Source organism: Melospiza melodia, chromosome 3, assembly GCF_035770615.1.
Source record: "Melospiza melodia melodia isolate bMelMel2 chromosome 3, bMelMel2.pri, whole genome shotgun sequence".
Taxonomy (NCBI): Eukaryota; Metazoa; Chordata; class Aves; order Passeriformes; family Passerellidae; genus Melospiza; species Melospiza melodia.
In genome coordinates this window covers 136,918,408-136,940,935 of record NC_086196.1, presented here as the reverse complement: position 1 = coordinate 136,940,935, position 22,528 = coordinate 136,918,408, and the positions used below count along the sequence as shown (strand labels likewise).

Genomic DNA, 22,528 nt, shown 5'->3' with positions numbered 1-22,528 from the left:
GCCATGTCCAGGCTCCTCACAGACAGGAGGTGTCTGATCCAAAACCCAGTTCCAAGTTAGATGCAAGTTCAAAATTAGACTGCTCAGGGTCATACTCAGCAATATTTTATCTCCAAGGATGGGGACCCCCTGTAGCATCTCTGGATCACCCCTCCCATTTTTTATTCTCTTCAATCCCCTAATGTCTAACTGGGATTTCTGCTCTTGCTATTAAAGCCAATTGTCTCTTCTCCTTTTACTCTGGATATCCAAGGAAAATCTGACTCTATATTCTCTATACCCTCCAATGGCTGAACAAACTCAGATCCCTCAGCCTCTGCTTCTAAATCCTGCTCTTTGTTTCCCTAAACATGGCAGTATATATAAAAAACAAAACAAAACAAAACAAAATATAATTATAAACAATAAATATAAATATATTCATATAAATATAAATATATAAATTATGAATATAATGTATAGCACAAATATACATATAACTATAAATACAATTATAAATAATATGAATACAAATATATGTAAATGCCCTGACCCTCTGTCTGACTCTCTTCAGTTTGTCAATCCCCTCCTTGTGGAAAAGCTCAAAACTGGGAAGTCTCCAACCAGGCACAGTATTTCTGGACGTGTCCCACCTGTACCAAAGCCTGCTATGAAAAGGAGAAAAGTCCTCTCTGAAACACTGGTGTTGTTCTGTTACACCCCACTGCACTCCAGAAGGAGTAATAAGGATTCTCCTCCTCTTGGACTCTTCCATATCCATATTTTTGGTATTTTTGATTTGTTTTCTTATTTGAATTGAAGCATGTAAGGCAGGAATCAGATCCAAGCTAAGAGAAGGGTGAGGATGATCCATTTTCCCTTTGTGCCTCCATGGAGAATGAGAAGAGAGCAAATGATGAGAGGAACCAGTGAGGCTCCATCAATCAACTCAAAAGATTTCCACAAAACAGCTGGGTGAGAAAACATCTCCAGCACTAAATGCAGAGAAAAAAGGGACTTGTGCTACACTACCATGGAATTTTGCACAGTATTCTGGTTTTCTTCCCACCTCACCCATGTTTGTGAGGTGGTCACGGCTAAAGAGGGATAACAGGGGGTTGTGCTGACGCTGGTTAAACCTTTGCCCACCAGGCTTTTAGGGCTCCTCCAAAATAAAATTAAGATGCCACTCCTTTATAACTTTACCCAGAATTGGTTCCTCTCCCTAAAAAAAGTGCTGGGACCTTCTAAGCCCTAAGGATCGGGCTGGAGGTGCAGAGCAGAGCTGAAGGGAAGATCCTGTCCTGGATCAGACCCTGCTCAGAGAAGCCAGGTGAGATATTTTGATGCTTACAAAGCGGTTTAATCATAAGATAACATACACAGCCTGTTCACACAAATTAGGGTGGGTCCCGTTTGCATAATGTTGATTCCAGAGACAAATTAATCCCACAGACAACTTGTTGCTGCTGCAGATTTTATCCATTCAGCACATTCGATACGGGGATCAGCTCTCCGGCTGAGGAAATCGTCACAGGCTGAATTTTGAGAGGGAGGAAAGAGGAAAATGGAAAAGCAGCTGGATTTCACTGTGGTATTTGCTGGGTTTAGGGGAACTTTATCCCAGGCTTTATAACTTGGAGGGGATCTTTGCTTCTTGGTGGTGTTCCTAATCAGAAGATGCTAAATAATCATTCATCCGTTATTTATTTTGCAAATAACACAAACTCAGCCATGGATCAAACATCCAACCCTCCTTTAGGTTGCTTTTTGCCCCACTGATCTCCCAGTCCTAATAAAAAAGTGTCCATTCAGTACTTTCCCAGCACTACACAGGATCAGGGCACCAATTCTCAAGCATTCCCTTTGAAATAGAAATCTATTCAGGACATCCACTGCTTCTTCACAAATTAATTAAATTTTAATTAAACGTCACTAAGAAATTACATCTCCCTCTGCAGCCTGCTGGGTCAGGAAGGGCCATGGGGCATTCTGACAGAGCTGCAGCTTTTCTCAGCCTTCCAAGGGGAGGGATCTATGCTGATTCATTCATAATCAGCTCACTGAATAATGCATGAGATGCTAATGACAATCCAAAGTCCTGCAGAGGAGCCAGGATGTACTTCCACAACTCCTTTTTGAGAGGAGGTGGGGAGATGGCAATTTAAAAAAAAACAATTTCGGTTTAAGAAATGAGGATAGAAAGCACAGCCTTGAGGGGTTTGTAAGTTCCTGACGAATTTCTGGAGGTGCATTTTTTGAGGGGGTAATTTCAGAAACTGCCTTCTGGGCACTTACACTGGTCCTGCACTTCTCCTGTAACAGAAGAATTAATACTCAAAAATAAATCCTGAGGCAGCTCTTGTTCTCACACATCCCCACAAACACAGGGACCAGTGGAGGGGGCAATGGGGGACTGAGAGAAGCTCTGGTGGGTGAGGAACAATGAAAATTGGGGGTTGGAGAGCTCTGACAGGACTTGCTTGGGTATTCCCTCTGCAAGCCTTGAAATTATCCCTTTCTAGAAGGGTTTTTTAACAGAAATCCTGAGGTTAATGGCTGTAACCACAGTGTATGGCTTTGATTAGATGGGAATTTTAAGCCACCCTAAATTATTTCATATTTAGAGAGCACAAAGGCTCTTCCTGCTTTGCTCCAGTGAGGGAAATCTCCAGCGAGAGGCTGGAAGAGCAAAGTCAGCTGGAGCACAAGAAGCTCAAAGCTTCCAGCAGCCAACGTTCAGATGAACTTGGACGAAAAAGGAAATTAGTGAGAAGTAGAAAAACAACATTTCTGGTTCATTTCCTGATCTGTCATGTCTTCCTGCAAGGAAAAGGCAAGATGGTCAGTGTCTGGGTTGAGGCTCATTAAACTGTGTCCAGTTCTGGGGTTCTCAGCATAGGAGAGATGTGGAGCAGCTAGAGAGAGTCCAGAGGATAAACAGAGATGCTCCAAGGGCTGGAACCAGGCTGGGAGAACTGGGGGTGCTCCCCTGGAGAGGAAAAGGATCCAGGGAGAGCTCAGAGCCCCTTCCAGAGCCTAAAGGGGCTCCAGGAGAGCTGGAGAGGGACCTGGGGACAAGGGATGGAGGGACAGGACACAGGGAATGGCTGCACACTGCCAGAGGGCAGGGATGTATGGGATATTGGGAAGAAAGGAGGTTTAGATTGGATATTAGGAAAATGTGCCCCCTAAGAGGGTTGTCAAGCCCTGGCACAGGCTGCCAGGCTCTTTGTGTGTTGTTGGGATTGACTGCAGGAAACAGCCTGGAGCTGGAGAAATCCAAGCTCTTGTTTCTCTTTATACCTTCCGGAGAATAAAATTGAAAAATGGAGTAAGGACAACATTCTTAGTTTTTGCTTTTCAAAAGGACAAGTTGTTTTATTTTAAAATAGCTGTATAAAATACCCTTCCCATGTCTGGAGGTTGTCAGTCCTCCTCTTGGACTAGAGGCAAATTAAATTAGCTGAGACCTGGATGTTTTGCTTATTCATCTTCCAGCAAACCAGGAAGTCCCAAGGCCACAGTGCTGGAGCACTCCTGTCCTGTCTGATACAGAGCAAAGGCACTGAAATGTTTTTTTCTTGGAAAACCAGCACAAATCCAGTGTATTCCTTTGCAGATTTTGGGAGTTTGCATTTCCTAGGTTGATTCCCAACAGGCAAAATATGTGTACCATCCTAAAATCTTTAATATTATGATTTTTTTGGGCAGGAAAGAATCATATTAAACTCACAGAATCATAAAAGAGTTTGGGTTGGAAGAAACTATAAAGACCATAGGTAGGGATGCTTTTCCCTAGAATATTTAGATGACTAATGGAGATAAAGTTCTGAGTTTCCATAGTTTAGGTGGGAACAACAGCACCCTGCCTTTTATTCTGTGCTCACAGAATCTATAGCATCCTTAAGGTTGGAAAAGACCTCCAAAATTGTGATCAATAGACATATGCTGAGGGTTATCCTGCCATTTTCACTGCAGGGGAATTCAGCAATGCTGTGCAAAAATCAGAAGCAGGGGGTGGCTCTCTGGCCTTCAGTTCCCCAGAAATAATATTGCTCCTTGTCTGCTGGGAGATGTGCTCAAAGCTGCAGCATTTGGGGACTTCATTCCTGCAAGTTTTTCCTGTATAAACTCACAAATGATGCAGACTTCACTTTTACTCTTTTGCACACTTTTACTGAACCTATAATTGCAAAAGGTTGGAGAGAGGGGTGCAGACTCCACTTTTACTCTTTTACACACTTTTACTGAACCTATAATTGCAAATGGCTGCAGAGAGGTAGCCAGGCGCTTTGCACAACAATAACCTGTTCCTCTTCATCCCACAGGATCCCTGAAAGATTTTTCATGCCTAGGCAGGACGAGGCGTACCCAGTCAATTCCTGGTCTCACCCCCTAATCCCATTCCCGGGACATGACTCATTTTTGGACATCCAGCCTGAAAAAAAAGCCCAGGAATGAGCCTCCAAGTGGAACCAGTGGGCATCAGGCTCCTCCAGCCTCCTGTAATTAAGCTGTCTCTGATATTCCCCACCAAAAAGGCATCGAGGGAATGTTGGGCTTAATCATCACATCAGTTTATCCAACACTTCCCCAGTGGGCTGGGCTGGGCTTTTGCCAGAGTTTTGCCATGGATTTGCCTTTCCAGACAAATGTTTCCATGCTCAGCCTCATCTCCCAGGGCTCAGCCTATTCCTACAATCATCTCTCCCTCAAGACACCGAGCTCTCTCCAACTCATTCATGTCACCTTGGAGCCTGTGCTCACTTTAGGGTCTTGCAGGGAATAAAAGACGTTCCCAGGTCCCTTAAGAGAGGAATTATCATCCCAGCACTGCTCACAGGTTAGACAGAGCTCACTGGGGTTAAGGGACATGGCAGAGAGTGTGGAATGATTTGCTGGCAGGAGCAAAATCATGTAAATGCAGAGATCTGGTTCCATTACTAATTATTCTCTTCCATTAATATAATGCAGGCTGCAGAGTTAGGAAGCAGATCCCTGTTTCCCTTCAGCTTCCAAACATATTTTTTATGAATACTCCCTATTTCTAGAAAATAGGGAATGTTCATAATAATATTTTTTATCCTATTTGACTGAAGTGACAGACAAAATCAGCAACAAATAACTGGAAAATCCCAGTTGTTTTCCCAGCTGAGATTCTCATCTTTATATGCTCAATAAAAATATTGCCTTTTGTAAAAAAGAAAAAAAAGTTCTTATTAAAATCTTTTTTTATAGTGAAAATCATCTTCTTTATTTCAGTTTTATATTTGTTTAATTGAGAGTAGTAATCTTTCAATTTTATTGAAAAATCTCTTGTTTTTACTCACAGTTATACACCTGAATATAGTTAATATTAAAGTAGAAAGGGTTTAAATTACAGAATTACTGGGCTGCAAGGGATCTTTGAAGATCATCTATTCTGACCCTTAAAACTAAATAGGTCTTCAAACTGGTAGAATCTGGTGATGAGGATGAAACTTGACCAAGAAACTGTTAAATACAGCTAATGGAAAGGAAAAAGCACAGAACATAAAAAAAAAAAGGTCTGTTTTCTATGGATGTTTTGGGAGAGTTTGCATATTGCTATGAAAAACACTAAAAAAATAGACATCTTGTCATTTTGAAAAAATCAAACAATCTCACTCTGACTCGTCCCTCATCACTTTTATTTTTCTTTTCTACGAGAAAAACCCGAAAAGTTGCATAAAATGCACTTTCTTTTTAAGTGTGCTTAAGGGAAATAAAGCTAAATGCTAAGTTTTCTTTAAGTTACAGGGCCTTTTTTTTTTCCTTAGAAGGATGTTTTCTGCAAGGAAATCATCAATGGAAAATGTTTGACCAGCTGTACCCTTATCTGCAGATCTGGAAGCACAGGCAATACATGGAAATCCCCACCTCACTCCAAGTTTCAAGGGGGTGACTGGGTTTTGTGCTCGTGCCTCTTTCGATGGGAATAAGTGCTCCAGTATTTGCTTTTGTTTGCTATCCATCCACTCCAGCCCAAGGAAAAACACGGGGAAATTTCACCTTGTGCAGGATCCCAGCACAGGGACCTGTGGAGTTGGTGCTGGGTCAGTTTTGTGCAGTCCCCTGAACACAGCCTTGGGTTTGGCTCCTGCTGGAGCCTTCAGGGAATTTGAATCTGGAGATCAACTTGCAGCTCGCAGGAAATGACAGAGACAACCTGGATATGTCTGGATGTGGACTGGATGTCGCTTGTTTGCGCTCCTGGCTTGGGTTTGAGTCTGCTGGAGTGAGCCCAAATGATCCCAGGAGTCAGCACGACCCAAGGGCCATTCCTGGGGGTGTTCAGGTACAGCCACCTTGCTCTGGAAAGAGTTTTGACCAGACCAGGCCAGCTGGTCATGAAGTCAGAGGATGGGCACAGGTTCATGTGAGAAGCTGTGGCTGCCCCTGGATCCCTGGAAGTGTCCAAGGCCAGGCTGGACAGGGCTTGGAGCACCCTGGGATAGTGGAAGATGTCCCTGCCCATGGCAGGGGTTGGAAATGGATGGTCCTTAAGGTCCCTTCTAACTCTCACCCTCTGATCCTAAGACTTGTCATTGATAGAAAGAGATTTTGTTTTGTTTTCCATCCATTTCAAATTTGGAATTCCTTTCTCCCTCTGGTTTTTCACCAAGCTTTGATAGAAAGAGATCTAGTTTTGTTTTCCATCCGTTTCAACTTTGGAATTCTTTTATCCCTCTGTTTTTTTGCCAAGCTTTGATTGTGGGAACTGATCTGAGGCTGAATTCTAATTCCTGACCTTTCTATCTCCTGTCTCTATATCCTACAAAAGGACTGTAGTGCAAAGTCTTCCTGGTCTTCCAGGAGAACAGCAGGGAAAGTTAAAATTGTTCAGCCAGGAGAAGAGAAGACTCTGGAGACTCTCCTTCCAGGAGATCAGCACTCAGCAGGAGTGGCAGGAGCAGAATGTCTGTTCAGTTTGGCTTTTCTCCCTAGTCTGACCTGAATTTTCACCTCTGACCTGCATTTCCACCTCTGGCTTTATTCCATACCCCAGCCATGAGATGTTGATAACATTTTGGGAAAAAAAAAGGACCAAAAAAGACCCCAAAATCCCAGACACACACACTCACACACATGTACACACACACACAGAGACTTGCTTGGGCTTGCGTTGCAGGTTCTCCGCCCGGGAGCAAATCACTTGGGAAATTTAATTAAAGTTTAATGAGGCACTTTGATTGCTGGGCCGTACGCCTGCTGGAATTAATGTACAGTGAAGGGGTGTCTCGTCACGCTGCTGGCAAGAGCTGGCAATAGCTGGTAAGTTCATGCAGAGCAGAGTATGTCATCCCAAATCACCTTTTGAACCCAGGAAGGCAGCAGGGAAGAGCAATGAGGAAGGTCTGATGGGTCATTTAGTACAGCAGGTCCTTTACAGGGGAGCCCCATGCCTTGGGGAAATTCCCTTGGAGTGGGTTTTGGTGCTTTTCAGGAGGTTGGGGATGGAGAACAGGCAGGGTGGTGTGGGTTTCCTTCTCTTCTTTCCCTTGAGTAAAAGAAGGGAAGAGGAGCCTGGATTGGGAGGAGCTCTGGCGTGGGAGATGCTGGGAGAGTTGGGACCTCCATGGATCCTCTATGGGGCCATGGTGCTGAGATACCCAATCTGTGTGTTGTTAGTGGAGATGTGGCTTCTGTTTCAAGTGAAGGGTCTCCAGGCCACCAGGAAAAGGCATTTTGGAATGCCATGCTGGTTTGGAGAGGGACAGCCAACCCCAGGAGACTCCCACCTCCTTCTGCCTCCAAGCCAGGCCTCCATCTAGGAAAAGATCATCAGAGATCCCATATGGGATCTCCAGAGGTCCTTTAGAACCTCAGCATTTCTGTGAGAATCACAGAATCACAGAATATTCTGAGGTGAAAGGGACCCACAAGCATCGTCAAGTCCAACTTTTAAGGGAATTTCCCACAGAGGGATCACACCCACAACCATGGCAGTATTGGCATCATGCTCGAACCAATTGAGAAAACTGCATCAGGATGGATTTGACCTCCAAATCAGAGTGGAGACAGCTGGGCACACCTGGGAGTTAAATCCCATCTTTAATCACTGATCAGGCTTTCCCAGTGCAGTCACTGGGAAGGAACCTGGCAGAAATTTAAATGTTGAGTGGATGCACCCAAATCTGCCTGAGCTGAGAGTTGTCCAAGGGGGAAGAAAAGTTCATTGTTGTCCTGCAACCACAAGATCCACCAGTGCCTTCCAATGCACTGTCACATCCTGGGAACTCCTGCAACTCCAGCTCTCCTGCAATTCCTGGCACCTGGAAGGAGCTGGGATGTTGCACAAAGGGCCTTTCCTAATCCTGGAGCACACAGTTCTGCAACTGCAACACACCTTCCATCTCCCTGGGCATGAGGGAGGGAAGCAGAAATGTTATCTAAGGCAGTAAAAGCCCAGCAGGCAAATCCATGCTCCAGAAGAGCCCATCAAGGAACAGGAACAGGATCAGAGGCTTCCCAATGACATTCCAGTTGTTGGGGGTGATCTTGGCCCAGACCAAGTGGCAGAGGTTCAAGGTGAGCAAAGGCCAGAGATCATTCCCAGGACACTTTTTGGGTGCTGCCATCCTCTTTTGGGAGGCTGAGAGGATGGACCAGTGGGGTTCAGAGCTGATCCCTTCATTTTCCTGCATAGGTGCATCCATGAAGGGCGTTGGAGCCTCTGGAACCACCAGGCCATTGGGGCACAACCAGAGGCTGTCACCTCTCCCTGGTCAGCACAGAAGAGGGTGAAAATCACAGAATCCTGGAATAATGAAAGATCCTGATTTAGAAGGGACACACAAGGATCATCCAGTCCAACTCCTGGTCCTGCACAGACATCCCAACAATCCCACCCTGTGAGCATTGTCCAAATGCTCTTGGAGTTCTGGCAGCCTTGGGGCTGTGCCCATTCCCTGGGGAGCCTGGGCAGCACCCAAACACCTTTTGGGGAAGAACATTTCCCTCATATCCACCCTGATAGGGCACATGAGACATGGACTCTACTGAGAGTTCCACCAGACTGTGCTGAGAGATATTGCAAAGGAGACCAAGGCATGCTGCTGTCTCTAGGCCATGTGTCCTATGTCCTCTGTGTGAACATGCATAAATATTTATAAAATCATAAAATCATGGAATTCAAGAATGGCTTGAGTTGGAAGAGAACTCAAAACTCCTCTCATTCCACCCCCTGCCATGGGCAGGGACTCCTTCTACTAGACCAAGTTTCTTTCTGATATTTAATCTAAATCTACCCTCTCTTAGTTTAAAACAATTACACTTTAACCTATCATGACTGGCCTTGCTAAAAAGTTTGAACTAGTTTTTCTAATCTATATATATATATATAGACAAGGATCTCTTATACATGTATATATGTACATGTATGTAATATCTCCTGTATGTGTTTATATTTATATATTTATGCATAGTTATATTTAGCTATATATAATTTTATATATTTATATTTATCTGTATATTTATGTTTATCTATATATTTATATTATATTATATTATATTATATTATATTATATTATATTATATTATATTATATTATATTATATTATATTATATTATATTATGTTTGGTATCTCCAGTAAATGAGAGGCATAGAGTTGGGAGTATTCATCATTCATATATATATATATATATACATATTAGATATATATATATACACACATATTAGATATATATATATACACACACATATTATATATATTATATATATACACATATATATGTGTGTGTGTGCGCGCGCATGTGTGTGTGTGTGTATTTTGAATTATTTTTAATTTTTTTTTAAATCTACATTAATCTGAGGGGGAGAGTTGGAAATGTCTGAGTGGTGTCAATCACAGCCATTTGAAGCTCTAGACATGAAGTCTGGCCCTGAGAGGAGAAAATCACCTAGCTGGTCCCAGGTCAGGGATGCTGAGGAGCCTCTTTTAAACTCAGCTTTTTGGCAGCCACCCTGAATTTTGGCCGGGGCCCAAACGGGCAGTGTGGAGACTTTTCCCTCAAAAGGGAAACAAATCCGGCCTTTCCCACTGCAACTTAATGGAAAAAAAGCCCACAAGCCATGCTTTATTTATCAAAACAAACAGAGCAGGGTGGTGGTGATGGTGCTGCAGGAGGATTTTTGGTGCCCCAGCCGGTCAGGGGTCGGTGGGACCTGGCATCCCTTGATCCCCGATCCCAATCCCGCTCCCTGGGATGCCGGGAGGAGCAGCGGGATCGTGACTCAGCCCCACATGAGCCAGTTTCCTTCCTGCACCGCCAGGCCTGCCCTTCTGATGTTTTGTTTGCCGTGGAGCTCTGGGGGCCGAGTGGGAGCTCCTGGAAATCAAAGGGAAAAGAAACAACATCTCGGGCCTGGCTGAGGCGGTGTCCTGGCTGGATGGGACTAGGGGGAATTCCAGGGCCTCAGGGAAGAGGGGCTCTGGAGGAGGGCACAGGTCAGGGCTCCAGCACCAGGCTTCTTGTCCCAAAATTCTCCCTGAAGGCAGCAGCGCTCCCTGGATGCCCTTCAGATATCAGTGGGAGCCCTCATGGGCTCCTCAAGCTCAGAGGAGGAAGAACAGGACTTTTCCCTGAGCTCCTCAAGCTCAAAGGAGGAAAAACAGGGCTTTTCCCTCTCTCCTTTCTTCTCAGTTTGTCCTCCAGTCCTCTCTTGGATCCACTGGGTGGGGAATGGGACCTCCAGCAGTCCCTCTTGGATTGAGATGGGAGTAGGAGGCAGCTCAGCTCTTGTTAATCATCCTGGACAGGAGATTGCCAGATTTTGTCTAATTTCTCCCTTTTGGTGATGAAGACAAAACGCCGTGAAAAGCTGTTCAATGTCAGGACCCATCCAAATATTGATCACATCCAAACCCTCACCAGGAATGTTCTCACTTCCCCTGTCCTGGGCCTGGGGCAGGATTTGTGGCCTGGGCACGGCTGTGCTGGAATCTGGCTTAATTTCAGTGGGAATGGTAATGCCTGGGGGCTGAGAGCTTTCCCTATCCTAATTTTTTCATCAATCTAAGTCTAGTGCAGGTGTCTCCATGTTCCTTCCATCATCCAGAGGTGGCCCTGGACATGCACCAGCCCTCAGGCAGTGCACAGAGCACAGGCTTGAGCCTTGGGGATGTTCCCAGAAAGGTGTTAAGATAGCACAGCTACAAGTCAAAGAGGAGGCTCTGACCAGCATTGGATTATTCCACTTATTCATTACGAAAAATATGGAGAAAATCCGTGTTTTACTCATTCCCTCCATACCCACTGCACAGACCCAACTCTGCCTCCCTCTGCCAGCATCTCTGATTCCCTGGATGTCACAGATGGGCAGGATAACCCTGATCTCTGGCCATTGGGACTGCCTTGGCTCTGGCCTCGAAGGGGCTCACCTGAAGGATGAGGAGAAATTCTGATTGGGCCTGGATCTGCTCCAGATGGACACTGGGGTGACACGTGGGGGTCAGCCCCGGTGACTCTGGATTGATGATGAGCCTGACCCCACAGTGCTGACCATGCACTATCCATCCTCAGGCTCTTCTCCTCACATCCATCCTCTCTTTGGCACATTCCCAAGCAGGGAGAGACCCACAGCCTGCCCACATCCCTCCTTGCTCCCCATCACCCTCCTCCTCGCCCGTTTTCCTATTCCCAGCATTTACCCTGCCGCACGTAGCCCTGGGGGAGCCAGAGGATTGTACACAGAGGGAGAAGTTATTTTTCCTTGACATAAACATCCAAGCCTTTCCTCGGCCCCTTCTCTTGAAACGTGGAGGTAGGACCTGGACTCATAACATCCGGCAGGAGGGGTTGGCCTTATCTGCCAGGAAACACTCAGCTCCGGATACATCCTCCCCTGCTCCCGGCACCCCAAGCAGCTCCCATTGGCAGTGCTGGGCAGGAAACCACTCAGCAGCTTGTCTCATTCCCTCCTCGGGAGAGAGAGACAGGAGGGAGGGTCTGATCCTGCCCTCCCCGCTGTGGGGTGCAGCGGGGTTCGGAGTCGGGGTGGGGTGGGGGGAAAAAAAGGGATGGAGGGGGAAGGTGAGCAAAAAAAGGGGGAAAAAAGGGATTTAGGATGTGGGGGTTTGGGGGAGTTGGATGTGTCTCTCAAGGCTCTGTTGCTGATTTGAAGTGTCAGCCCTGTCCAGTCACCTCACCCCCTTCTCTGCCTCTACTTCCCTCACCTGGTTCTGCTTTGAAAAATCAGGGAAAATTATCTCCCAGCTGATTTCATAGCAGAATCCAGACCTCTCAAATAGGGCAGGGATGTGCCAAGGCAGCACAAGCACTTGGTCCTGTTCAAATTCTGGGGAAGAGACGGGTCATGTCCTGACACTGGTTGGAAGAAGGGTGGGAGGGAAGGAAGACTTATCTCTGTTTTACAGACAGGGAAACTGAGGCATGGAACATCCACGTGGCTGTCACCACAGCCCACCCCTGTCCAGTGGCACTGGGACAAGCAGAGAGAGCACAGAGGAGTCAACACCTGCTCAAGGGATGCAAGGGAAATTACCCAGGGCATGACACACAGGGCAGGCAGCTCCTGGCCAGCCCAAATTCCATATCTCCAGGAAGGTGACCTCATCCCTGCTCCCCATGCCTCCCACCATGACCTGCACAGCCACAGGGGCCAAGGACTGGCCAAGGCCACTGGACAGCAGGGGCAGAGGGAGCCACACCTTGCTCACCTCATGGCAATGAGGTACCCCTGTCCTGGCCCAAGCTGACACCCCTGAGCAGGAGCCCAGTGTGGTGTGAGGCTGTTTTATCCCTTCCTGCAGCCCTGACTTGATTTTCCTGTTGGTTCCCAGGTTGGGGACAGCAGGCCATAAACCACAATACTCCTCAGCAAGCACAGTGACAGCCATGGCTCCTGGATTTGGGATGGGGAGGGAGGAGAAACATGCCCAGGACTGATGCAGAACAAGTCCTGCTTGAGGTCTGGACACCCTCCAACATCCATAAACAGTGATGGCCAGCAGTCTTTCATATGGATGCCCACTCTCCAAGCAAAACCACTCCTTCCCACCTCTGCCAGCCACTTATTTTCCATCTGCTCCCTGCAGCAATGCCCTGCATCCCAAAAAATTGCTGTGGCTAGAGGGGATTGACCCACAGAATCTCATTTTCCATCCCCCTAGAGGGATGGAAAGCTCCTGAATCTCATCTCAGCTGCAGTGTCCTGGAGGTGGGAGCTGGCTGCTCTGGGTGCTGGGTGTGTGCCTGGATCCAGGGAAAAATTTGCTATGGGTAGAGGGGATTGACCCATAGCACCTCATTTTACATCCCCCCAGAGATGGAAAGAAGGGGTGGTGCTCCTGAATCTGATCTCAGCTGCAGTGTCCTGGAGGTGGGAGCCGGCTGCTCTGGGTGTGTGCTCAGATCCAGCCGTGCCTCCCAGGGAAAAAATTGCCGTGAGTAGAGGGGATTGACCCATAGCACCTCATTTTACATCCCCCCAGCGGGATGGAAAGCTCCTGAATCTGCTCTCAGCTGCAGTGTCCTGGCAGTGGGAACCAGCTGCTCCAGGCACTGGGTGCATGACTGGATCCAGATGTGGCTCCCAGGGAAAAAATTGCTGTGGGTAGAGGGGGTTGACCCATAGCACCTCATTTTACATCCCCCCAGAGAAGGGTTGGTGCTCCTGAATCTCATCTCAGCCACAGTGTCCTGGAGGTGGGAGCCAGGTGCTGGGCGTGTGCCCAGATTTGGCCATGGCTCCCAGGGAAAAAATTGCCGTGGGTAGAGGGGATTGACCCATAGCACCTCATTTTCTATACCCCCAGAAGAGGGAGAGGTGGTGCTCCTGAATATCATCTCAGCTGCAGTGTCCTGGAGGTGGGAACCAGCTGCTCTGGGTGCTGGGTGCGTGCCCGGATCCAGGTAAAAAATTGCTGTGGGTAGAGGCGGGATTGACCCATAGCACCTCATTTTCCATCCCCCCAGAGGGATGGAAAGCTCCTGAATCTGCTCTCAGCTGCAGTGTCCTGGAGGTGGGAGCCGGCTGCTCCGGGCGCTGGGCGTGTGCCCGGATCCGGCCGTGGCTCCCAGGGAGCCGCACCTCGCCTTGGCTGCGGCTCCCAACGCCCTCGGGGGGCCCCAGCTCCCGGTTGGGGCCTGTAGCTGTTCCTGGCGTGCAGAGAGCACAGGGACAAGCTCCCAGCTCTCCTCACGTGGCTCTGGGTTGAGCAAGTGGGGACAGGCTTGGCTGGCGGGGATCTCCGTTCATCCGGGCACGATGGGTTCCTTGGGGATGAGGTGTGTGGAGAAACCCCTTTTTATGGGGAAATCAGACCCTGGGTTCGTTTCCAGCAGCCCTGCATGGGATGAAAGCAAGGAGGGAAAAGGCCCATAGGATTGTGTGTTTGATCCCATCGTTGCTCAGAGCATGGGAATAAGGAGAAGGACCAGAAGGAGAAGCCAATGTCCTGGAGAAAGGGTCCTATAGGATAAGAATGTGACATACCACATCAGGCTGGTGGCAATACCCAGAGCTGAATTTCTGAGGAAGCTGGGACAGCTGAGCCTCCTTCCCAGGGCAGTTTCACCATTCTCTGCTGTCTCTCAGGCCTGGGGCACCACAGGGACTGCAGGGAGAGATGGAGAAGGGGAAAGCAGCCCCACTCCTGCTCCTGGCATGGTCCCACGTGAGTCAACGCTGCTGGGCAGAGAGGCCAAACAGGATCCTGGCACCTCCCTCCCTCCAGCTCCAAAATCCTCTTGGAAGAGTCACATTTGGGCTGAGCCACCCCAGTCAGGGAGCCACCACAGCACCCGGGGCTGGCAGAACACCCCAAGGCATCCATTTCCTTTCTGAAAGGAAAGACCAAGGGTGAATTTGGATGCCTGAGAGATGGAAGAAGGAAGAGGCAGGATGGGAGAGCTGAATCCAGGGGATACAAGTGGGGGATGAAGGAGAACAGGACAGGGTCATGTTGTGCCTCCTCAAATACTCACACAGCCTCCACCTTCTGGGATCATGGGCTTTGTGGATCAGTGATGTAATTTATGGGAGACAAGGGACAGGATTGGGTTGGATTGGGTTGGGTGACCTCTGAAGACCCCTCCCAGCCACCAAACAGAGGTGGCATCACCATAAAATGCACTAAGAAACGTGCTCCTCCACTTTTTGGGGCCAAGCAGGAGGACCCAGCCTGGGAGAACACTGCTTTGAGAGATGTCTACCCTGGCTTGGATCTCCAGAGGTCCCTTCCAGCCCTAACAGCTCTGGGATTCTCTGTGCCTGGCTTAACCTCAAGGACAGCAGGGACACAGCCTGATTTAATGTCTGTCAAGAGCAGGCTGTGATGCTTTTCCACAACAACATGGGTTAAGGTTTCTCTTTGCTGGCCAGGCCTGAAGACCATCATTCAACATCATCTTCATGTGCCTCGCCAAATTTGACCCCCACATATTTCTGAGGCCTCACTGCCTCGATCTGCACCTGAAATGAGGACCCTTTTCAAGGTCCCCACACTGTGGAGCACCTTAAAAGGTGAATTACCCAAACTGTGAAAGAAAAGAGAACCTTAAATGCAGCTAAAACCCACGCTCCAGGCACTGGCACTCACTCCATAAATTGGCAACATCATCTGTGCTCACCAAGACACCAAAGGCAAAGCTCCTCACTTCACTGTAATATGGAAACAGGATTACAAAGATCACATCTGAGAGATGGCAAAAGCAGGATCAAGGCCAGCACAGTGACCTGAGCTCCAAGACACTCCATGAAAAGTGAGGGTAAGCACTCATCATGCCCTGAGTCTGTTTGTTAGAAAGCAATCCACAATTTGTAAAGATAACCACAGATCTTTGTTTTATTTATAAAAAAATGGAAGTAGAAAAATTTGGCTGAAAATACCAACAACAACGATGACAACAAAAATATAAAAAAATAGCACTTGCACGGGAAATGTTTCTGTTTTGAAAACTGTTGTCAATAGCGACAGCAATTTAAATCATTGAACAATCATCATATAAAAACATTTATTTAAATTAAATATTTTATGCAAACTCGTATCTACACTCATTCAAAATGCATAGAGTCACACAAAAGAGATGGAATGTATTAGCTTAAAAACCAGTGAACTTTTGGGGGTTTTTAAAAAGTTTTCTTTGCAATTATTATTAATACATTTTGGGGACTGAAACCAGGAAATCATAACCACGTTACTAACTAATCATTACCAAGTGCCATACAGTAAACACTAAGATTAATCATGTCATATAACTGATTTAAAATAAAGCTTCATTTTTATGGAAAGGAAGAGAACTCGAGCAATACAAAATCCGAGGTGGGGGGGTGGGAGGAGTAATGGAAGGAATAAATCAATGTACAGCTTTATTACAAGCAATAAAACGCCAGAGTTAGGAGAGGCATTGGACACTGTGGCTCCAAATACGGAGCCTTCCCCTTCAAAGGATGTTTGATAAAAAAAGTGTCTGCTACATCATCACCTCTTGGCCAAAATGTTCATCCCAGGACCTGCTCCCATCCGGGGTGGATGCCGACTGGATCCTGCCTTTCCAAGCCCTGATCTTACCCCACTCCAGAGCAGGCTCAACCCTCTCCTGGCTGGTGTCCCATCCTCTCTGGGGTTTCCCAAGGGATGAAACCCCCAGTCCATGCTTTGGGACAGGGGATGTGGGCTTTAATCCCCATTGGAGTGCTCAGGCAGGTCAGGGTGGTCAGGCAGCAATGCCACCACCAGAACCCAAACACAGCTCATGGACCTTCACCAAAATCTTCCCTTCTCCCATCCCTGCCTTTCCCCCTTCCAGGGGGAATTCAGACCTGACATTTGCGGGGTGCTGCAGCACTCCTGACTCCAAAGCAGAGCTGGGGATACCCCAAAATGAAGGGCAGCCTTCCAGTGCTCCCAGGAGCATCCCTGCTTTGGAAGAGGGACTTGGCCAAAGGGCTTTGGCGTCGGGAAGTGCCCCCTGGCCACGGTGGGAGCAGAGCACTCCAGGCTTTGCACGGTGGTGACCCAACAACCCAAATCCTTTACCTACAGCACCGAGGAGACTCCAGGGCCCTGTGCTTCGGTCACCCTGAGGGAGCAACGCCTCGGAACAGTGTCAGGTCCTTCCTGGGCCACTCCAGGCGGCCCCGGCTGGGCTCCTAAGACACGCTGTAGTTATTGTAGTAGGTGGCTGTGGCATCAGCCAGGACGGAGATGAGGCTGTTCTCGGAGCTGTGGGAGCTGCCAGAGCTTGGGATATGCCCATTGGCCAAGGCCCCTCCGTGGTGGTGGTGGTCACCGTGGCCGGGGTTGTTGAGATATTGGTCAAACTCATTGCGGTCCATCTCCCCCAGCAGCTCCGCTTGGCTCAGCTGGTCCAAGGTGTCAAAGCCGTGGTGGTCGGGCGGTGGGGAGAGCTGGCCCAGGTGGGCATGGAGGTTGGGAGGGGGCAGGGAGGGGAAGGCGGGTGTGTAGTAGCTGGGAGGAGGAGGAGGAAGGGAAGGGCAGCTGGAGGCCGGGGGGATCATGCAGGTGGCCGGCTGCGGTGGCATGGGGCTGAGTGTGTGGTGGCCGCAGGGCAGGGAACCACCTGCAAACTCCGGTGGGGAGAAGGTGGCACCGGCCAGGTGGGAGCGGTGATGCTCCTCGGGGCAGGGCGAGGAGAAGAAGCTCTGCTCGGGGTCTATGGCATCCAGAGGGGACATCTCCGGCGGGGTGGGCAGCCCGTAGGGATAGGTGTCCACGCTGGTGCTGCTGCCGCCGCTGCTGCCTGGAGGCTCCCGGTACGCCCGCACTGCCGGCAGCCCCGGGCGGGGGGGGTACTCACCCGGGCCCTCTTTGTCCCCCCCAGCCCGGCTGCAGGTCCGCTTTTCCGGCACAGAGTTCTGGTCGCCCCGTGTGAGGCTGCCCAGCAGAAAGCTGGGATCCACCCGCTTCCCGATGCGCTTGACCTGCTTCTTCCGACGGGGCCGGTACTTGTAGTTGGGATAATCTTGCATGTGCTTCACCCGCAGCCGCTCGGCCTCCTCCACGTAGGGACGCTTCTGCGACAGGCTCAGCGCCTTCCAGGACTTCCCTGAAACGGAGGACACGCTCCCTTAGCACCCACAGCCTCCCAAGGGTGCTCAGTGTCCCACCTGGCACATGCAGAGGACACATCCCAAAAAACCCCACAGAGGGATGTGGTGGGAGTGGGTGGGAGAAGAAGGAGGGAATTGAGGCTGCTAAAGGGTCTCTGACTCCCTTCAACCCAAGTCCCCACACAAGGTGGGTTTGGGGTTAGTAAATAAATCCAGGCAGACGAACTCTCCCAGCTCCCTGTGGAGCAGGGACAGCCAAGGCTGTGCTTGGCTGAGCAGAGGGTCAGGACGTGCTGTCCTTTAAGGTGCCCCAGTTTGTGCCCTGCCAGGGCTTGCAGCAGGGCACAAGGAGACCTGGGCACTGCGACAGCTGGTCTTGATGGTGGAAGGTGTCTCTGCCCATGGATTAGATGTTTTTTAAGGTCCCTTCCAACCCAAACCACTCCATGATTCTGTAATCCTATGACCTTGTGCCTCCCTGTTTGAGATAAAATGTCCCCAAGACACAGCACAGAGAAGCAGCATTGGGTAGGGGGGGTTTTATCCCACAGTGAGGCTGTCCCAGGCTGCTCCTCAGGGTAAGGGGGAGAAATGAGGATACACATCAAAGCCTTTGATGCCTTCCCATGGCCTGAGACAGCAAAAATAACACTAATAAGCTGAGATGCTGCATGGCAAAGCAGAGAGGAGAAAACCCAAACCACCAAAGAAAACACCACAGAACTGTCCAGGGAAACACAAACTTTGGATAAGAGGTTGGGCAGCAAAGCTCTGTTGCAATTCGGGCGGCTCTTTCTCAGGCTGCCTGGGCTGATAATTTTGGTTTGCCCTCTCAGTTTCACATCAAAATGAGGATTGGGAGGAAGGGAGAAATAGTAGATGGGGAGTGGGAAACAAATGTGTGCTCAAAATGGGATGTGATCCCCCAAAAGTAACAGCAGACATATACACACACCCCTCCAGCCATGTAATACAAAGTGGCACAGCAAGGACAGGCCAGAAAAATTGGGGGGGTCCCTCTTTGCAGAGCAGGGCAGCACCCTCAGGGCTTGCAGCAGAGGGGTGGCAGGGTGCCTGTGCCCTGGGGTGCAGGACACCATCGGGCTGTGCACCCCGAGGAGAGGTGGCACACCTGGAGTGTAGGACCCCGTGGGTGACAGAGTGGGTGCATGGTGCTGCTAAACTCCATCAGGTATTGCAGCCCCAGAGCGCTGCACCCGGGCTGGCTTTGCACCCCAAAACCACCCAGAAAGCTGTAGGTGTGCCCTCCTGCTGCGTGCCAGACCGGGTCCCCACCTGGGCAGGGTTGGCACCCCCAGGGATGGCCAGTGGAGCTAGCATTCCCAATCCGGGGCGCTGGATCTGGGTGGGATTTGCACCCCGGGATGACCGGGTGGGTGCATGGTGACCAACACGGGGCGCTGGATCCCTATGGGATTTGCACCCCAGGAATGGCCAGAGAGTGCCTGGATCCCCACCTCAACGCACTGAATTCGGGTTTTCACTCCCAGGACCGCAGCTGGGTGCCTGGGGACCAAGCCCGGAGCGCTGGATCCCAGCAGGGTGTGCATCCCAATCCCGGGGGGGTGCCGGATCCCCCGTGCCACCGGATCCGGGCAGGATTTGCACCCCCGGGAATGCCCTGCTGGGCTCATGGGCACCGATTCCGAAGAAGGTTTGCACACGCAGGGATCTCCGGTGTCACCGAATCCCGTCAGGATTTGCACCTGGATTGCCAAGTGGGTGCCCGTGTTCTCCCCCCGGGGCACCGGATCCGGGCAGGGTTGGCACCCCCGGGGATGCCCGGCTGGGTCCCCGATTTCCCCCCTCCCCAACCCCGCGCCCCCCGCGCTGCTCACCGAGCATCTTGCTGAGCTCCGCGTTGTGCAGGTCGGGGTTCTGCACCGCCAGCCTCTTCCTCTCGTCCTTCGCCCACACCATGAACGCGTTCATGGGCCGGCGGATGCGGCTCTCGGAGCCCTTCTCGCCCTGCGACGCTCGGGGGGGTGGCCCTGGGGACAGCCCCTCGCCCGTGTCCCCCTCCAGCCGCTCCGGCCAGGGGAATGTGCTGAGCAGCGCAGCCATGGCCCCCCCGGCCCCCCCGGCCCCGCCGCGCTGCCCTCGGGGTCCCCGCGCAGTCCCAGCCTCCTGCCCGGCCTCTCCCGTATTTATGAGCTCCTTGGAAAAAGCCTCCTCCAATGACACCGAAGGGACTCGCTGCTCCTCCTTGTTTGCAAACTCCTCAGCCCCGGCCGGGATGGTGCTGCGAGGAAAGTTCTCCCCACCCCTTCTGCCCGGCACCCCCCCCGGGGAAGCAGCACCCCCTGCACCCCCCTTTTCTCCTTCCCACTCCCCCCTCCCCCTCTTTTATTACTATTTTTTCTTTATTTTGCTCGCTGAAAGGGAGTGAGGAGAGAGCTGGAGATGTCCCGCCCACAAACAGCCCCGCTGCCCTCCTGCACCTCAGAGAGCTTCAAACTTTAAAGGCTGGGGGGTAACACAGAGAGAGAGGAGATAAAGGCACTGAAAACTGGGGGAAAAAGGAAAATGGCACTGAAAGGAAGATCCCATTGGGGTGCAAAAGTCCCCTCTCCAGGCTTTGACAAGCTGCAGGAACCCTGTTTGCCAAGGGAAATCGAGGCACAGATACCACAAGCAGAGACAACTTTTCCCCACTTCTGCTTAAACCACCAGCCCAGGCCGTGCTTTGCCCACCCCATGTGGGTTTTCACCCCAAATTTCCAGATCCCTTTGTATGGGATGGAAGCTGGGACACAGTGAACATGCTGGTGGGTGCTTGTCCAGTCTGGTCGGACTCCTAAGGGAGCTTTTAGGGGAAAACAAGGCAGGGATGGAGCTCAAAGAGGATGAAACATCTCCAGTCAGTCCCCGCTGGACACTGGGAGACAAAGGATCTTTTCCTTGCTGCTGCATTTCATGGAATGCTGCTCCAACCCAAAAAGGCAGGATGGGATGGAAGTCCCAAAGCCACACAACGGTGTCCCCCACTAACCCCAACTGGGTGGGAAAATCATCCAAGCAGCATTCCTCTCACTAGGACAAAGGATCTCCAGGAAGGTGATGGCACCGAAAATGCCCTTGGGGATTTGCACTGGGGAATGCATTTGGTGCCTGGATTCCTGTATGATTTTGATCCGCAGATATGGGGCTGCAGGGAAACCGTGGGTTTCCTCTCTGTGCTGCCATAAAAGCAGCGGGACGGAGTTTTGGGATGGGCAGGATGGGGCTGGCCGAGGCTGCCCCATCTGACCCCAAGGCAGGGGGGAAAACCCCGGCGCGGATCCCAGGCCGGGGCGTTCGGGCAGGTTTCCCAGGTGCCTGGGTGTTCCTATTGACTCTTGTCAGATTAGGAGTGATGGAGAGAGCTCATGTAAATGTGAGCCGGGCAGGATCCGCCTGGGCTTCCTGGTCTCTCCCTTCCCCTCTGCACAGGAGCGGGATGGTTCTGGTTTCTTGTGGGTAGCAGCGATTTTGGGGTCAGGAGAGCTGGAATCCGCCAACTTCGCTCGCAGCAGAAGCAGCGGCTGCCCTGCCCGAGCTTTTCCCCGGGACTGAACTAAAACCCTGCGGAAGCAGCAACATTTTCCAAAGGAACTGATTAAATCTATTAAGCTATTTACAAGTGGGCTCCATCAGAGCTGCTGTTATCTGGGAATACAACAGGAAGGCAACTTCTCTTAAATCTAAAAGGCGCAGGAGATTTCCTGGTCTCGGGACAGATTTATAAACCCTTTCCACACACACACACACACACACATATGGAGGCGCTGCCTTTTATCTGGGGTTTGGAGCTGGGCACGCTCCTGGGGACAGCCTGTTCTGTCCCAGCAGCTCCAGATCTCTCCTAAAATCCTGTCTCACGCCTTGAAGTGCCGGGATGGGACAGGGAGGGAGGATGTCAAACTCCCCACCCTGCCCTGCACAGGTCAACCGGGTGCATTTTGCAGGCTGGAGCTGCTGCAGAGGTTGGCAGTGATATTTTGGGAAGAAAACCTTAATTCTGTTTAGCTCCCTTTAGGAAGGGTGGAAGTGCTCTGTAAAGGAGGCTGCCAGGTTTGCAAAGGTTTCATTTTGAACAGGATGGTACTTTGGGTATGGTGAATATGTTGCATGGCTCACTTTAACTTTTTAACCCTCAGGATGCTCAGGACCTGGCTATCATGAATATAAAAACACCTCTGTGGAGGCCCCAGAGGCCAGGAATTTTTAGTAGTAGCAGCAGAATTTCCCTCTCTGGGAAAAGGAAAGAGATGGATGGATTCCACTTGATGCCTTTTACAGGATTGCTTCCAGCGTGCACTGTGTTCCCACGTTTTGCAGGATGGGGGGATAGGTTTGGGAGAGGAAAAACCCTGAGCAAGGACAGGACCTGCACCCACTCCTGCCTCTGCTGCCAAAGCCTGGAAGCTCTCAGAGCACCTCTCTGGGTGTTCCCGATCCTCATTATTCCCTCCACATCCTGGGAGT

At 50.2% G+C, this 22,528-nt stretch overlaps 1 protein-coding gene across 1 annotated transcript; it reads right to left on the bottom strand.

Moving 5' to 3' along the window:
- Nucleotides 1-15,784: 15,784 nt before the first annotated feature.
- On the bottom strand, nucleotides 15,785-20,125 carry SOX7 (SRY-box transcription factor 7). The gene is made up of 2 exons (XM_063153177.1): nucleotides 19,900-20,125; nucleotides 15,785-18,036 (listed from the first exon to the last, which is right to left on the bottom strand). The coding sequence occupies exons 1-2, from the start codon at nucleotides 20,123-20,125 to the stop codon at nucleotides 17,120-17,122; spliced, it is 1,143 nt and encodes a 380-aa protein (XP_063009247.1). The 3' UTR covers nucleotides 15,785-17,119.
- Between the last annotated feature and the right edge of the window lie 2,403 nt (nucleotides 20,126-22,528).

What these genes read in the sequence shown, in the direction of transcription:
- SOX7 (XM_063153177.1), bottom strand. Translation starts at nt 20,125, where the DNA reads ATGGCTGCGCTGCTCAGCACATTCCCCTGGCCGGAGCGGCTGGAGGGG. An exon ending in GGAGCTCAGCAAGATGCTCG is followed by an intron (nt 18,037 to 19,899) that starts GTGAGCAGCGCG and finishes CCTCCGTTTCAG; the next exon opens with GGAAGTCCTGGAAGGCGCTG.